General features: G+C 43.5%; 2 protein-coding genes across 4 annotated transcripts in view; one reads left to right on the top strand and one right to left on the bottom strand.

Annotated features, from left to right (window-relative positions):
- Positions 1-1,362, bottom strand: part of CFAP97 (cilia and flagella associated protein 97) — a 28,729-nt gene extending 27,367 nt beyond the window's left edge. For both annotated transcript variants that reach the window (XM_046940776.1, XM_040699640.2), the window contains exon 1: positions 975-1,362. The gene's annotated coding sequence lies outside the window, so the exon portion shown is untranslated. The remainder of the gene's footprint in view (positions 1-974) is intronic.
- Positions 14-17,152, top strand: part of SNX25 (sorting nexin 25) — a 62,514-nt gene continuing 45,375 nt past the window's right edge. Inside the window, exons 1-3 of one of the 2 annotated variants that reach the window (XM_015276561.4) lie at positions 14-690; positions 9,241-9,325; positions 14,925-15,141. In XM_015276561.4, coding sequence (XP_015132047.2) covers positions 262-690; positions 9,241-9,325; positions 14,925-15,141 — 731 coding nt within the window. In that variant the 5' untranslated portion in view covers positions 14-261. Of the gene's footprint in view, positions 8,071-9,240; positions 9,326-14,924; positions 15,142-17,152 lie in introns of both variants that reach the window. The other variant, XM_046940774.1, reaches the window with a different exon arrangement.

Here is a 17,152-nt window from a genome sequence, read left to right as displayed (position 1 = left end):
TCCTCCCCCGCCGGACCCGCCAGGCGCGGCGGGGCCTCCCCGCCTGCTGCCGCCGCGGCGTTGGGCTCCCCGCGCCCACCGGCGGGCGGTGCTGCCGCCAGGAAGCGGCCGGGCCGGCGGGCATGAGAGCCGGCTCCCCCGGCGGCCGCAGCGGTGCCAGTGGCGGCGGCGAGAGGCGGAGGGAGACCCCGGCGACGGCGACCTTCGCGGGGGGCTGCCGCGGAGGGAGATGCGCTGGCTGCCCGCGGCGCCGCCAGCAGCATGCTCCCCGCAGCCGACAGCGCTAGCGGCGCGGCCGGGCAGCCCGAAGCGGCGGGGGGGGGCGCCGCCGGCCCCGCGGGCTCGCACGGCCCCGGCGGCGAAACCGGCGGTCGCGGCGCCCCGGCGGCCGCCGGCGAGGAGGGGGCGGCGGAAGACGAGGAGGACGACGACCCCCGCGCGTCCCGCTTCGTGCTGGCGGCGGGGCTGGGGCTGCTGGCCGCCTCCGTCGCCCTGCTGGGGCGGGAGCTCTCCGGGCCGGGGGGCGGCGGTTGGCCCGGCTGGGCCCTGCTGCTGCCGCTCCGCCTCGCCCTGTACGCGGGCTGCGCCGCCGCCGCCGCCTCGCTGGGCGCGCTGCTCGGCCTGCTGTGGCGCGGCCGCCGCCTGCCGCCGCCGAGCTTCCCCGCCGCCGCGGGCGTGCCGCTGCCGCCGGTAAGCGCCTCCGTGCTCGGCCGCGCTCTGCCCCGCGCCTTCGGGGCGGAGGGAGGGGATGCGCGGGGAGGGAGGAGCGGGACTTCGCTCCGCGGGGAGGCTGCGATAACGGGTGTGCGCCTGCGGCCGCCGGTAGTTGGCGGGGGTCGGGCCGTTCCCGCTGCTGGGGCTCGGCCGGCGGCGTTCGTGAGAGGGGACGTGTGAGAGCCGGCGCGGCGCTGCGTCCGGCCGCGCTCTGAAGTGGGGCGGTGTGACCGGAGTACCCGTAGCGGGCGTTTTTGTACCTCTTCGGACGCGCGCATTGATCCGTTCTTACGAGCTCCTTGTAGATCTCTTTAGGAGTGTTTTCCAGTTCCTTCTGAGCAGGAAGGAAAACAAAACCCAACGTGTCGCCCTTTCTGCCCCTGTCCCCACGCTCTGTGAAAACCGTAACGCTTAAGCCCCCCGAATAGGGCTGGGAGTGCCGCTGTGAGGAGACGGGCGGTCGTTTCGGTCGCTGTGCCCGACGCGCTTTCTGTGCCTGCTTCTCTGCGGTGTCCCGCATCTGTGCCCATCCAGCTGTCAGCGTAGGTAGCGCACAGCCAGTCTTCCTTTACGCGCTCTGTTACGCTGTGCTGGGATTTACTGTAGCCCTATGCTACGTGCTGTTACTTCAGAACCCGGCTGAAGTCTGGGATTTTAAAGTTGCTGCCAAAGCAGCAGTGCCCGCCCACTGCAGCCCTCTTTCTGGAATTATTGTTTTTGTTCTTAACCTTCTCTGTGATTCAATTGAGATGTTGTTTGTCTCCCGTCCCTGCGCTGCTCTTGGGACGTAACCTGGTTGGAAGGAGCGGCCGTCCCAAAAGGAGAGCCGTGTGTTGCCCTGGCTTTGATTCCAGGTGCCTTACTCGGGTTTCTCATGCTTCTGATGTACTGCTTTGCTGACGTGTATGCACACCGTATATATTTGATGCAAAAATGGCTTCAGGGTCCCTGAGCTGCTCGAAGTACTCCTTCCAAAGATGATTTTGTGTATGTTGAGCAGTTTTCCTGACTGCTGGTTCAGTGCAGTGTAGACGGAGGAAGCAGTAGCGCCTGCCTCAGCAGCTTATAGACATGTCGGCCATCTGTGGAGATTTTTATTTCCAAATGTCTTCTGGATGTTTAGCTTGGGTAGAAATGTGAAGTTACTCTTCTTATGGCATGTTTCTACCGTGCCTCTGCTCCTCGTTACCATTCAGTTGTTACCTTCCCATGTTCATAGAACCTTATGGTGCTGCGTTGTCTCTTTTGGGAACCGGTGGCAGGAAGACAGTAAAGCCAGAATGCTTTCAGTGTTGGCACGTCTTTTGTCCTTCAAGAGCAGGAAGAATAGGAATGACCCCTCTCTTGGCCTATATATATATATATATATACACACACACACACACATGTATGTATTTTGTGGAGGAAATGGGTCCTACAGATCAATTCTTTTCTATTTCTTAAGTCTGTGAGCACATCGGATAATGTTTATTTTTCTTTCTTTGATTTTCGCACTGGGGTTAACATACGAGGAAACAGAAAGCATACGGCAATAAATATTTACTCTTGTGGGAGTCAGGCTTAGCTCTTGGGAAGTGAGTGGGAGTACTCAGTCTACTTCAAAGGGACTTGGAGCGAGCTCTTCATGCTGTGCTGGAAGAACTGAAGTTTTCTTGAGTTCTCCAGTTCTGCAAGCACTTACACTGGGAATTTAGTGCTGCTGATTTTCATGAATCTGTTGTGCAAGCGGATAACTCAGTCGAGGAAGTGCAATGGTCTGCGTTCATCTTTCAGAAATGCAAAGTGCATATTTTCTTTTTGCTTGAGATGGCTTCTGGAGAGGCTGTCCTCACAGATGCAAAGCTCATCCCCTCTGGAGCTTGGGCTTCTGTTAGGTATCTCAGTAAGAGCATTTGAAGCCTGCTGATAAAGTCTGTGTTGCTATGAAGAAGCGCTTTTGTCTGTATGGGAAAGCTCTGACCACAAGCTTTGGTTTCTTCCCTCTTTTCTTTTATAATTCCTAGAAAGAGAAGGAGAGATGTGTAGACAAATGATAATATCTTGCAGGAATCAGTAGTAAATAGTTCCCATTCATATTTAAATAGTGGGCATTGAATGACGCTGAAATCCTATGTGACATCATTATCAGATGTTTTTTAGCCCTTTCCAGGAGCAGGTTTAGGACCAGATTATTTGTGGCAGAAGATGACAGCAACGTGCAAGGCAGCAAAAAGGCACCAGTTGAACTCCAGTTAAAAGGTGTAAATCCCGGAGGGCTTTTTGCTACGGTGTGAGCAACCTTGTTAACACCAATGATAGCCTTGGGAAGGACTTGGTAGGTGTGTCACCTCATAAAATTCTGACTTGTTCCCGGTGCCACTGCTAACTTGCATAGTGGTAGGGGGGATGGCTTTGACTCATGTGAGGGATGGTGTTAACCAGGGCAGTGGGAAGGAGAACACCTTTTTTTCCCCACATTTCCAGTGCGAGTTGTACTTTTGACAAAACAAAACTGGCAGGACGGAGTTTTCTTTGCAGTGTGGTATTTTGACTCTGATTCAAAGCAAAAACTCTGAATAAGGCGGTTGGTTTATCTGCATTTAAGTGATGCAAAACCTGAGGGATTTGTTTATGAAATTCAGGTGCTGTGTTATAAATGCAGATGAAACGAATGATGCTCTGTATTAAGAACAACCTACCTGGTCTGCCTCGCAGCAGTACCAAAGCAATAATTGTGAGCTTGTTTTTTCTTCAGCTAAAAGGACACGCTGATTTTACTGTCCTGCTTTTCAGTTTCCTGTGATTTCCATGGCTCCCAATGTTTTTTAAAACATTAGCTCCTGACTGTTCAATTGCTTGTTTGCTTCTGTTTAGCAGCTCTCCATTCCTAGAAATATTTATCTCCTAATTTAGGGAAACTTTTGTGATGGTGTCATACGTTCCTGAAGTGCTGGTCTTGAACATGAGGTTTTACTGGGATTTGTCATTAAAGTGAAGGTAAAGCTTTTCTCCTTGGGTCGGGTAGTGACTGAAACCTCTGCGTTCTGGAAGATAGCACTCATATATATCTGCCATGAATTCACAGACATCTAACAATATATTTAATTATATTTTGGAAGATAGCACTCTTTTATATCATAGAGGGATAAATAATGAGATTATTGGAAGTTATTTGTGTGTAATCTGTGCTTTTCAAGGCAGATAAGGGAGGCAAAGGACATGCAGTTTCAGCCTGTTTTGCTGTTGGACGCTTGCCATCAGACAGGGCTTGTGAAGGTGAGCTAGCAGGAGCCCCAGAAGCTGGAGGAAGCAGAAGATTTGCCATCTGTGGGCCTCAATTTCAGGCTTCTTGCAGGGCAGCTCTTGAGGTAATGAGGAGTTTTGAGCAGCTGTGAGGGAGAGGTAAAACTGCCTCCTTCCTTCCTGTCTTCTTCTTTACACCTTAGTAAGTCTTCAAATGTGCTTATGGTTTGTTGTTATTTATTTACTTTAACATCTGCCTTAAACCAAGTGTGTTCTCCAGTCTGTCTCATTTTCTGCCCCATTAGGGAATACCGTGAAAACTCTGCTGCTTGCAGGGTTTTTGCTGGTGTTTCTGCTAGTCCTTGCAGCCTCTGCTCACTACTGTTCTGTTACGCTGGTTTTAGTTCCTCTTGGGCTTACAGCCAAATGCTCTGGTCAGTGATAGTGCTTCTAGTTTATGAATCCTTTCTGCACTGAAAGGAGAGTATACGTTTCACTTCCATTTATTTTCAACAAAACAGAGGGTACGATACTTTCGTTCTTAGTGATATCTCTTACAGAGGCAGGCTAGCAGTTTGTTTTCGATGATGCAGGTAAATTTACTACTATGCAAGTCCTGAAATTAAAGTAATGAAAAGATAGCGTAGCGTTGCCTGTCAATTTCAGGAATATTTTCAAATTTTGAGTATATGTTGCGTAAGCCTCAAGTATTCGCCTGTGCTTCTGTGTACCGTTGCACTTTGGGGCCTGTAGCTTGAATGCTTTTGCTCCAGAAATGCCCCTTATCCATAGGAATTTGTAAGCTAGTTGAGAATGGAAGTCCTGCCAGGATGACAATTACCTGTGCATGTAAATATGAAGCAAAAATTTTACTCTTACAGAAGACTGATCTCAGGAAACGGAATGCTTTTCAGACTCTGATTTATTTGTCCCATAATGCCTTAGCAGTCTGTAACCTTAGTTTTCCACATTTGTATTCATTTGTGCGTATTTCGAGGTGGCTTGTCATGGTGTAATATTTTTTCTGTTCTTCCATTGAATCCAGCATTATCTTCATGTCTGCACTATGTCATGTTTAGCATTTACTTATCTCAATGTTGTGTTAGATTGACATTTCATATTTTGCTGCAAATCTGGCAGGTTGTACCTCTGTGAGGGCTGCTTCTTACTTGAAAAGTACTTTGAGCAATGGAAAACAACACTGGAAGAGAGCTGGGTAGTTTCTCCTGCTACGTGGGTTGTGCTGAGTGGGTCAGTAAGAGCAGCAGTGGGCTGAGTGCCCAAGTCTCTGGCAAAGGAGTCCCAGAGGTGGAACCAGAAACTCCGTAGTAAGGTCAGAAGTGCAAGTATCTTGCATGCAAGGTATGCTTTGGGATTGAAAATGCCATACACCTGTAACAAGTGCTGCAAAAATGAAATCTGATTGACTTCCTGCTTTTGCCAGGTCTTAATTTCTTCTGTTCTGCGGAGGAGAGCAGCAAAAGTTCCATAAGGAAAAGGCAATTATGTAGAGTATGACATCCTTTCCCAGGCCACTGCCTTGTTACATGATGAAAAATGATTAGTTGAGCAGCTGTCAGAGAAAGAAGTTCATGTTGTATCTGCGGAGAGTTTGGGTAGTCATTCTGTCCCATGATTACTTTTTTCCCCAGTTGAGCTTGCACCATAGAAGAGAACAAGTAACATTAATAAAATGAATGGGTCAGTTTCTTCTGCATGTGTTCTGATTCCATTAAAAAGAGGCAGAACACACCTCTTTTGCGGGGTGAAAAACCATGGAAGGGAGGGATAGGAGTAGGCACACGGGGCTGTCAGGCAGGGGCTGCCATGGAGGCAGCAGTCTGCAGGTTTTTCTGGCTCCCTGGAGTGGTTTCCATAGCACATGGCTCTTCTGGCCTCAAAGTCAAGGCTGTGGGTTCTCACCATCTTAATAAAGGACAGACTGTGACGTTGCTCTGTAGACTGGGACTGTATATGTTTCCTGAGAATTCACGGAAGCCTTCTATGATAATAGATCAAGCTAGCCTGGATATCTGGCTGATTGCCAGCCTTGAGTTGGTTTTTGCTGTTTTTTTTTTTCCTGGGCTTTTCAGACTGTTGTTGTCTGCATCTGAAACCATTCTCAAAAGTGTTGAACAATGAATGTTGTTCAGAAGTCTCTGGGAAATGTACGTGTCCTTTCTTTTCTCATCCAGGCTGTAAACAAAAACAAGTTCGAGGAAAGCGTAAGCAGTTCCAGGAAGCAGCCGTCTCCATTTGTTAGCAACCTCATTCTTTGCACGTTCCTCCCAAAAGTGCTTCCCACAACTTGTAAGTCATTTTGTCAAATCTTACTTAAGTTTCAGCCTGGTTTCTCTCATTCCTCTTTGGCAGTAAATTCTGTTGGAGTGGAGCCCACCGTGGGGCTGCATCTCTGCGAGTCAGGACCGATGGGAACATTCTGGGTATGAGAGCATTTAAGTGAGAGTTTTGAGCTAAGCTAAGCCATTTACAGGCATCTTTGTCTCAGGGCGATGCCAACAGTTTCATGAAACATAGCATGGTTTTCCTGTAGATGAGCCACATGAGGGGAAAATGTGAAAACACTCAAATAAATGGTTTTCTAGCCGAATCTGTTCTCTTTGAGGTGAGACATCTGCATACATCCATCTAACTTGAGATGGGTGGGAAGATCTGCCAGATCAGCTGGATTTTGCATTCTCTCAGTTGATAATGCTGAGTTTGGAGTGTGAATTTTTGGAAGACCTTCTGTTATTGCAGGTGCTGTGAGTCTGTGTTAGCAGGTTGTCACTGTTGTTTTGAAGGTGGCTGTTGCCATATGTCGTCCAGCTTGGAGGTGCCTGTTTATTCAGTTGATTCATCATTATTGTCACAGAAACAGATTTTTTTTTAATAGAAAGCAAGGCAATAGATTTTGCTAAATGCAAGTTCATAAGACTGAAAGGAAAAAAGGAGTTTTATCAGCTGTTTCATTGCTCAGTTTAAGATCTGGTCCATTTTTCAGCCACTAAATGAAGTACCCAGGTCTCTGAAGGATCATCAAGAACAGTTCAGCTTGGAAGGCGTCTCAGGAAGTCATCTACTCTAACCTCCTGCCCGGAGTGCTCACGGCTCGGTCAGGTCACTCAGTACCTTCTCCCTTTCAGTTTTGAGTGTCTCCAGGGATGGAGGTTTGGCAGTCTCTCTGGCCTGCTGTTCTGCTATTTGACCAGCCTCATTATTAAAGTAATTTTGCTTTATGTCTGATCAGAATTCCCTGTGTTTCAGCCTCTGTCCTGTGCCCCTCATGCTATACTGCTGCAAGAAATAATGGCTCCTTCTTTTTATCCTCTCATCAGGTAGCTGAAGGTGACAGTTACCTCTCCCCTAAGTGTGAGCAAACCCAGCCACTGTCACTCCAATGCATTTAAATGTTTGTATTTATTCATATGTTAGATTCTCACCCGTCCTTGAAAAATTAGCTTTTAAACAAAGTGGAAGGTAGGTTTCTTGCTTGGTCTGTACCTTTCTCTCAGTCTGTTTGTCATTGTATGCAATGCCTGTTTTGGTATGGAAGATTTCTCAGAAAATCCAACATGACATGCTTCTCCCTTTTTCCTGCAGTAATTACACTTGTGCAGGTGCAAAATCACCATTGCTAATGTTGATGATCACTTCTCCCCATTTAAAGTTCTCTTTGATCACTTGTCCTGAACTTTCTAATTGTAAACATTGCTGTTACCAGCTTCTCATTACAAAAAGAAATAAATCAGTACATTTTAGAAGTCAGATGTTATCAGCCTTAGAAAACCCTCTCAATGAAATATATTCTTGCAAACTAAAATGTGAGGTTCCATCTCAGTGATGTGCTGTTTCTCGGATGCTAAGGTGATAGTCCTGGTTTGTTCTTAACATGAATGTTTGTAATGGAAATGCTAAGTCAGGGCTTGAACCCACGATTGAGCACCTGGTGAGAAGGCAGGGCCAATCCTGGGAAGCTCAGGTGCAGTGTACCTGATCAGGTGCATGCAATGTACCTGAGTTACCGGAAGGGGTGAGGCCAGGATCCACCCCTTTCCAGACATCATTTATGGGTCCTCATTAGAGGCAAGGGTATCTGTCTGGAGATCCCTGTGTACGTGAGGCCTTCTGAAGGTAAGCAGCTTTCTTTCCTTTATTTCTGTGTCCATGGCTGTTGCATTTGAGCAGATCCTTATTTGCTGTAGCCTGGGACCTTGCTGCTCTGCTCTCAGTACTTCATTTTCCATCATGTTACAACATTCAAGGTTGAAACATGGAAGGATCCAATGGTGTAAGAAGCCAGCTTCCTGAAAATGCGCATTGCATCATGCAGTTACAGTGCAGAACCATGCTGCGATTGGGGATTCTCCCTTACAGCATTTGTTTTGTGTTCTTTCCTCTACTGCAGAAAGGTCCCAAATTGAGAGGCAGGCAAGAAGACACAAGAGCTCAGCATTTATAATTTTCTTATGTTGGCTGGAGTTGAGCTAATTTTGAAGTGAGCAATTTGGGTAGTGCCAGTATGAGTCTGTGTGCACGTATCTGTAGTAGGTGGATAACATTACACTAAAATACACCAGGCATTAGCCTGCAGGTTGGCTGAAATGATGGTATAATACCTTTTAAAACCCCGAAGAGTGTTTCTGCTTAAATCCTCCTTGAAGTTTATACTGCTTTTGTGTTTTCTGTTGGTGTATGGTTCAGTCACTGGGGGCATGTGTGGGAAGTGCTGTCTTCTCACGGTGCAGCTGTGCTCCTTTTTTAGTGGATAGGTATAGCTGGACAGCTGCTGCTTCTCCTCTTGTAAGTCATCTGCTACCACTCATTTTAGTTACTTGTGTCTATATGAGTCTGAATTCCCAAGAAGAGAACTGAAGCAAGCAAAGTGGCAATGGGGACAATTTCTATTTCAGATTTTAATTATACTCCTGCCTATATAGGGACTGTGAATCACAGAATGCTGTCTGCTAACTGAAAAATGTTTCTTCGTCCACCCACCTGTTTGCGCAGTAATGCTTCAAAATAGGCCAATGTTGGTATTGTCCAGCAGCTTAAAATGCAGTGGCCAGAAATGTTTTTGAAGGAAGAAGCCTGAAAGAATGTGAACTTAAATTACTGTAAGAGAGCTAATGGCTTCAGTTTTATTTTAGAAGTATTTTAGGAGGCTAAGTGAAGCCTGGTACACTGCAAAGATTACACATATGCACACATACAGATGAGAGTGTGATCACCTTGAATTCCAGTTCTAGTTGTCATTTAAAACAACAACTATTCCTTCTTATGAATGTTCTCTTTGAATTTCAGAGTAATTGGACTGGGAGCTCCCATGATTCAGTTCAGTCAAGGAGAGTGGTCATTTCTCACAACATGGATAAGGCACTGAAAGAAGGTGAGTCTTAGTTTGGACAGAGGAGCGTTGGATCCTGTATGTACCCCTTGTCCTCTTACCAAACTGTAACTGTACGATATGCTTGGATTTTGGAATGGCCCTGGTTTCTTCCTCCTTGATAGAAAAAATAAAGTCTTGGTCTTTCAAAGAGATCAGCTACAGTGAGTAACGTGAAGTTGTGTTTGCTGTTGAACTGTCATCTTGTTTTAACTGCTGTTTTTTATGTAAATATCTGGAAAATACATGAAAACTGAGTCCTTTGTAAATGGGGAAAAAAAAATAGCCTAACATTTCAAGGACTCAACTGGGTTTCCATGAACTGTAAAATCGAGGCTCTTGCAGTTGGTCTTTCGATTTGGTCAAATTTTTGCCATGAAAACTGAATCAGAAGCGATGAATTGTACTTTTGACTGCTGCAGTATATGAGATCTGTGGATCACCAGTGCAGTCTGTGGCTTAAGATTGTGAACTGTTGCCCATTGTCAGCATGGGAATGGAGGTAGAGGGGTTATTTGAAGAGAGATGAGCTGTTGTGGATTACTGGGTGGAAAATTGTTTTGTTGTGCTTCCCTCCTGTGTGCATATGGGAGAAGCTTGTGTTTTTGGAAACCTTTGTCTGAAGTATCTTTGTCTGAAGTACTTCTGCAGTGTTGGATTCATAGGTCCATCCTTACCTGGTCAGGCTGAAAGTTAGTTAAGAATTTTCTTAAGTGATTCATTTCTCAGAGTTGAGGACTTACTGCTATGACAACTTTTTTTATTGCCATTTCTTTTCAGAACAATTTTTACTTTCCATTCACACCCTTGAATTTTGGAGAGCAAACCTGTCAGATGGGTTGTACTTCTTCCAGGCCTAGCTAAGTGACTAACAAAGCCAGCTTGTCCTCTGTTACACAGTTTAAAAAGGATGAGACTTCTCACTCTACCGTATGTAGATTAAAGCAAGTCTTTTCATCTCCCAAAGGTGTTGGAGACAGTTTGAATTTGAGATGCTGAATGAGTTGCAAAATGAGACATTTTACTTTATTAGAGTAAAATGATCAGTGGTATACTCCTTGCCCACGTGGATGCTCTTTTACAAGTTCATATTTTGGTTTCTTCAGCTATTCTTCATCATCCGTGTAATTAAATTTGCCCAAGTTTTACAGTATGTTGCTAACTATCTTGCATCCTTCCAGAATTACCTGTCAGCTTTTGCTTTTGTGCTGCACTTTTGCTGGTATTACTGCCAGTCTGTGTGAACTTTTCTCTTTATTTAGAGCAGCTCCCCATTACTGCACAGTTTGCTGAGGTTTTGTGATGTCTCTCTCTCTTGATAAGCTGTCATGTGCTTTATTGCATTTTTTTCTTTGTTCTCATGGCTGTTTAAGGTAGTGGTGAGAATAGGCATCATCGATCATCCTTACTTTTAATTGAAGGGGTTATTGATGTTTCCATTTCAGCTATCAGTGTTATTTCATTAAACTAACAAGCACCGTGGTTTTCCTGTGATGCTGACTAGCTGACAATAGATGCCCTCCTGTGGAATAGCTTCTCTTTCTGAAGTTAGTACAACAGAAGTATATGGAGTTGACATTCAACAATGTCAGTCGCTTTCTGCACCAAAAAGGTTTACGTCTGTTTACAGCTCGGTTAGCAACTCCTGTCTCCCATTGACAAGCAAGTAGTACAAAAGGACAAAGCTTCAGAATGTTTCTTTCCTCTTAATTGTAGCATCTTTGCGTAAGCTACAGGTATAAAGTGAGAGAAAGCAGTGAATTAGCCCTGCTACCCTGTGATGTGTTGCATTAAAGTGTGCAGAATCAGAACAGATGTAATATTATGTGAAGATTTTTAACTTGTTGAATACAGCAGAAAGAAAACCTTTTCATTTTAAGCCTGAGTCCTTTTTTTTCAGCCAGCTGGGTGACTAACACTAAAATGTGTTTTTCCAGAATATTTCATGCTTTTCATTGCTAGATTGATATGATTCTTGTTTGCCCTTCATTTCTTATGCAAAGAAAAGATGACCCAGTTTTACAAACACTTTTAGCCTTTCCTTCTGATGCTTTTTATGCTATTCCTTGCTTGGGAGCCTCATGCTTGCATCCCATGTCATTGAGCAGCTCACGAATGCCTCTTAGGAAAGGCCATGGTCAGGCAGACCCAGCTGCTGTTGCACAGTGTGCTGTTGTGGCTAAAGGCTGCAGCTGTCACTAGACTTCTTTGCCACCAGAGTAGCTGGCCTCCTGGGAACTAAATTTCATCCTCTAATTCCCTGATATCCTGTGATCTTTTATTATTTTGGCTATTTATATATATACTTATATTATTTTGGCTAAAAATTGGCTATTTGATGATGCCCTCTGTTTCTTGGCCCTTAAAATGTTTCATGCCAGGGAACCACCTCTTCCCCCACAGCTGCTTAGTTTCCTTAGGTCCTGTGCTGAGTCTGACTTGATGAAAAGATTTTGGGAATTTGATAAGGTTATACCTGTGGATCAGATCTTGCCTATATGCATTCTTGTTGACCCTTTAGAAGAACTCTGCTAGGTTTGTGCATCAGGACTTTCCTTTAAAAAAGAAATATTTTCACAATCTATCTAATTTCCCAATTTAAGATCTACGTGTTGGCTCTTAGGGGGAAAAAAATTGCAATGCTTTCTGCCACTCTGTTTGAACAGGTGTGTTTTTTTTCCCCACAGCTCTCAAAAATCAGCTGTTTGGGTCCAGTATTTGAGCAAGGCCTGAATTGAATTCATGCTCTCTCTGCTGTTGGGATTCAAACACTTGGATCTAAAAACTCTCTTGGCAGAGAATACGTGGGTGGAGTCACTTGTACAAAAATTTATCTGATACTTTTTTAATGTGTCTCCTGGGCATTTTTAATGTATTTTTTCTTCTGTTGTTTATATATTTGGAATTTCCTGTTTCTCCTACTGATCTATAGTAATGATTCAGCAAAAGTTTAAAAAAATTGATTTAAAAAAAGTTAATAACACGAACAGTACAACATGGGAAACTGTATGGGCATGATCTTTTTTTGCATAGGAGCAGTGATAACATCTAACCTATAAAAGGAATGTGTCAGTTTCATCAAGGTTGAATGGTGTAAAATGCAGCCGAACCATGAACTGCTAGTACTTTTCCCAGCACAAACTTGAAGAACAGAAGTCAGATCTTAACATCGCTGTTGCTAATGTCTGGGGCTGGTTGCCACTCCTGAAGTCTGGTAGTTCACACAGCTTTTTACCAGCCAGTAGCATCGTAGCCTAAATACCGGTTTAGTGAGCATGAGGAACTTAAGGAAATTAAGGTAACATTAAGCATAAGGCTTCATCATCTTGATCTGTATTGTGTAGCTAAAACCTAATAAAGTCCGAAGGACATTAGGTAAGTAATGGCTCTTTAACTCTTTAACCCTTTAATCTCTTTAACTTTAAAAATAGATATTTTTGAAATGATAGCATTGCATCAATTCAGATTATTAGCTCTTAGGAACTTCAAGAGAGGAGCTTTAGTATTTTAGCTTCTTCTCTGAAGATGAAGAAAAGAGTATTTTGTTTAACTGAACTGGCTTTGGGTACTGGGCAAAGCCAGTTTGTCCAGTGTTAGTTAGCAACTAGCAAGTAGCAAAGCATTCAATGTTTTTTTTTTTCTGTGGAGCAGTTCTTTGCCAGGTACTTAAGACAGTATAGTCTGTTATCTTTTGCTAAATTTTTTTATTTAACTTTTTTTTTCTACAGAAGCAGCTTATGATAACTGTGTCGTGTGTTAAATCTAGCTCTGTAGTAACATAGTATTCTGAACAGCTGTTTGGTTGCCTGATGCAAGAGCCTAACAGAATTCATCTTCATTTTGTGCTTAAATTTCATTGGTGGTGATTCTTCCTGTTCTGGAATAGCTCAAGCAAGTATTGTAGCTGTACATCTTTTTCTATTGCTAATACAGTTACAGAAGAGTTTTGGAATTGCTTGTAATGAAACTGTTCTGGCCTTTCCTTTCAGGAAAGGATATTCACTTTTTCTTTGGTACTTGAAGTCAATGCATTTGTATAAAGCCAATATTTCAGATCTGTGTTAGGAGAAGACTAAGGCTTGGTTGGAATAGAGGTATTCTAGAAGAGAAGATAGCCTACGAGATTGAGATGCAAGTTGTACTCCTGTTTTGTAGAGATCTGGCCAGTGCAGATAAGGAGCCACCACTCCTCTGTGCCATAACTCTGCTCCTTAGGCAAGGGGCACTTAGGAATTATACTACTTTAGAAACTTTGGAACTTCTATTGACTTATTTTATGCATTTCTTTGTTTTTCCCCGAATAAGTCATTTAGAAGCCTTGAAATGTCTTAGTAAATGCCATCTAACTTACTCCAGCTCTGTAAAGTGACTTGGTTTCTTTATAAACGCAAGGAATTCTATTTCTAAAGCACTTTGACTACAAGCTTTTATCAATTTTAGTGTTTTCTTTTGAAATGATTTTGGTACTGTGATGTAGGATGAAGTCTGCTAGCATTTCAGGGAGGCAAAATTACTCAGTATAAGTTGTTATGCTATTAGTACATTATTAATTTCACTGTCATGGTGCCAGGGAGCTTTTTATAGCTTATTAAGCTGGCAAAAAAACCCACCGATTTCTATCAAAGTGGAAACTAAGAAATAGTGAAGTAGCATGATTGCTTTAAACCACGTGCTTACAATGACAAGTGAGGTGTATTTTTTTATGTTTAAAACAACAACAAAAAACCCCAAACAACAACACAACTCTGAAATCAGGATGCCTGATAAAGAACCTGCTCAGACTCACAGGCATGTGACATTTTTTTCTCCCCTCTCTTTTCAGTTACCCCTCTGGTTATAAACTGGTTTCATCCCATTCACAACACCTCCATTGCCAACTTTTCCTCCAACTTGTTGGCAGTGCTGGGTGTAGCTTGAACACCTCCTACAACTCCAGAGGCACCTGCTAGTTATGCATCAGTAAAGCTTGAGACACACAAAGGTCAAAAAGTCAAAAAAGTAGAAGAATGTGTTGTGATGGAACTTGCAGTTACAGTAATCCTGTTGCTTGTATGTACAGTTGGGAATGTTACCTTGTCTTTCAGGTTCATGCTGTTTTGCTAATCTGCTTGTTGGCTTTTATCTCTAGCTCTTCTGATCCTTTAGTACCTTCTGTAGCATTCTGTATGTCTTTTCAGATAGAAAAATCTTAGCACCTCCTCTTTTAGCTCTAACTTTGGAGTGGAGACAATGTTGAATTTGTATCTGAGGAAGGTTGGTTTCAGTCTGCAACAGCCTGTAGGCAGGCAGCTTATAGGGTCGTTCATATAATCGAATCCACTGTTAAGACAGATATTAGCTTGAGGTTAGTGTGTAGCTAGTAGCCTGACTGTCTGAGCAAATCCACTTATGGACTTTGCTCTGCAGAGTGACCTCCAGTAACCTGTTAGGTGCAAATTTCTGTAACTTTGCCAACCTCACGCTCTGGTGAGAAATTAAAACCCAGTGGAGAAGTTGTGAAACATATTACCCATTTAATGGTGTGGAGGACTAAGTTTCTCCTATCCTAGTGTGCCTTCATTTTGCAGATTTTGCTATTTATTGTTGTACTTTTCCTTTTCAGTGTTTGACTACATCTACAGAGATTACATCCTGTCCTGGTACGGGCAACTCAGCAGAGATGAAGGGCAGCTGTACCAGCTGCTGTCAGAAGACTTCTGGGAGATTGCCAAGCAGCTGCGACTGAGGCTGAGTCACATTGATGTAGTTAAAGTCGTCTGCAGTGATGTAGTGAAAGCTTTACTCACGCACTTCTGTGACCTTAAAGGTGCCAATGCCAGGTAAAACTCAAACTGCGTGTTTCATTGGATTTTTTTGCTTGTCTCTCTTTTAGATTTGCTATATCAAAGTAATGAATAATGTAATATTTTCTTGTGCAATTGATAAAACCTTTCAGGTTTCTTACCAGATAAAGGGAACTAACAGGCATCATGGCATCTTTAAGACCCAGGGGAGGAAACATTTATCCTTTTCTCAGAGTTCAGATTCACTGCAATTTTCATCTGATCTTTGAATCCTTTGCTCGCAGTAGGAGATAGGTTTGCAATACTTGTGCAGCCCGCAAGGAAAAGAAGAGACTGTCAGTGCAGCCAGCGAAGAAGAAACATAGTTAGTTGCACTTTTTCTGCAATAGCACAAGGGGTAATTCCATTCAGTTTTTCATTTGTGCTAGCCCCAGGAGGGGAAAGATTTGTTTCTGTAAGCGGTCCGTTCTGCAGTAACGAGATTTTTCTGCTGAAAGATTGTTGGCTGCATTTTCTTTCTCTTTTTAGGTTATCTTGTGGATTTTCTTTTTGGCAGTGTTCTCTTTGTCCACTTAAAAGGTCAACTGTCTCCTAAATACTGTAGGTGCACCCAAATGGTAACTGCATGTGTGAACTCTTAACACCTGTGCGGTTTGCTATCCTGAGTGCGGTTACCTTAATGGAAATAAGCTTTGGTCATTTAGATTTGTGCCGTACATTTTATACCATGAATTTGTTTTGCCTACAGTTAGATTTGCATACTTCTTAGCACCCTTTCAGAAGAAAAACATTGCACTGTTTTTTGGTCAGCGACCAGTCTCTGTGTTGCCATTTGCACTTCTTTCTGTTCCGGAGCAGAAGATGAAGTTTAATGTATTTGTGGTACGTGCCAGCTTTGTGATCTAATACGTAGGATGTAAAGTGAAAGGAAACTGAAGTGTGATTACTTTACTCCCCAAGAAATAAAAAAAAATAAAAAAAAAAAGATCAAGATGTATGCACAGTACGGTAAATCTTAAATCTCAGCACGTACATAATAAGCCATGGAAGCATGCCAAAGACTTGGTTTATTTTTTTAATATAAAGTGTTGATATGCATGATTTGAATTTTTTAATAAATTATTTGCCTTCTACTACATTGTTTGTTTTGCCAGAACTTGTTGACATGTTAAATGTTGGTCTGAGAATGACAGCATGTCTCTTTTGGCTTGGCTTAGAAGCTAGAGTTTCTTCGTAGCCCTTTGCTTATATGTTATAACTCAAGTTGAAAATTCTAAGTTAGGAAGCAGGAGAGATGTCACTAGCCTAGCTGCAGCTTTCTTTCAACATTTTAAAAATACTACTAGGTTTAAATGGGAATCCATATTTCCCTCTCAGTGTCTATAATAATGAATTTGATGAGCTCTGGATGATGACTGTAGGAGCGCAGAGACTGTAATTAGAGCCAGGTAGCTTTCCTTCTGTGATGCCAGCTGGAATGCCATGTCCTGTTTCCAGAGCTGAGTTGATAAAGCAGTGTGGCAGCAAAGGGCATTTTGCCTGTTCTCAGATGGCTTGCAAAGTTTTCAGTACTTGCTCCAGCTCTAGAGTAGGTGCTGCTTAGAGAACTGCATTCTTAGTTTTCTTCCCATAAGACAATAGATAACTCCACTAAAGTGTGAGAAAGAAACCATCTGTCCCTGGGAGGACAGAGCCGTTGATTTCCTCAGTGCAAAGTTCACGTATTTTGTCACTTGGATTTCTATGGCTGAAGTGAACCCCTTTTCTACTTCCGCTGACTGTCTGAATGAAGCTTATGATACCTGACAGGTCAGGATGGCTGATGGGATGAAATAGGCTGCAGCTCTTCAGACTAAGACAGGTGGAAAGAGGCTACGGTCCTCACCGTGCTCCTGCTTTCCCTCTAGCTTGTTTTAATCATTGCAGTGCTCCACTTGATAACAAATAGCTTAAGGTAAATGACCACCAGAGGCAAACAGATAAGGAAAAATGTGCACTTGAATGAGGGAGAGCATGAGAAGAAGAGGCTGCTTCCATGCTGGTTGGT

This window comes from Gallus gallus, chromosome 4 (assembly GCF_016699485.2).
Source record: "Gallus gallus isolate bGalGal1 chromosome 4, bGalGal1.mat.broiler.GRCg7b, whole genome shotgun sequence".
In the NCBI taxonomy this organism is placed as follows: Eukaryota; Metazoa; Chordata; class Aves; order Galliformes; family Phasianidae; genus Gallus; species Gallus gallus.
The sequence above is the reverse complement of the archived record's forward strand: the minus strand, read 5'-3'. Positions and strand labels throughout refer to the sequence as shown.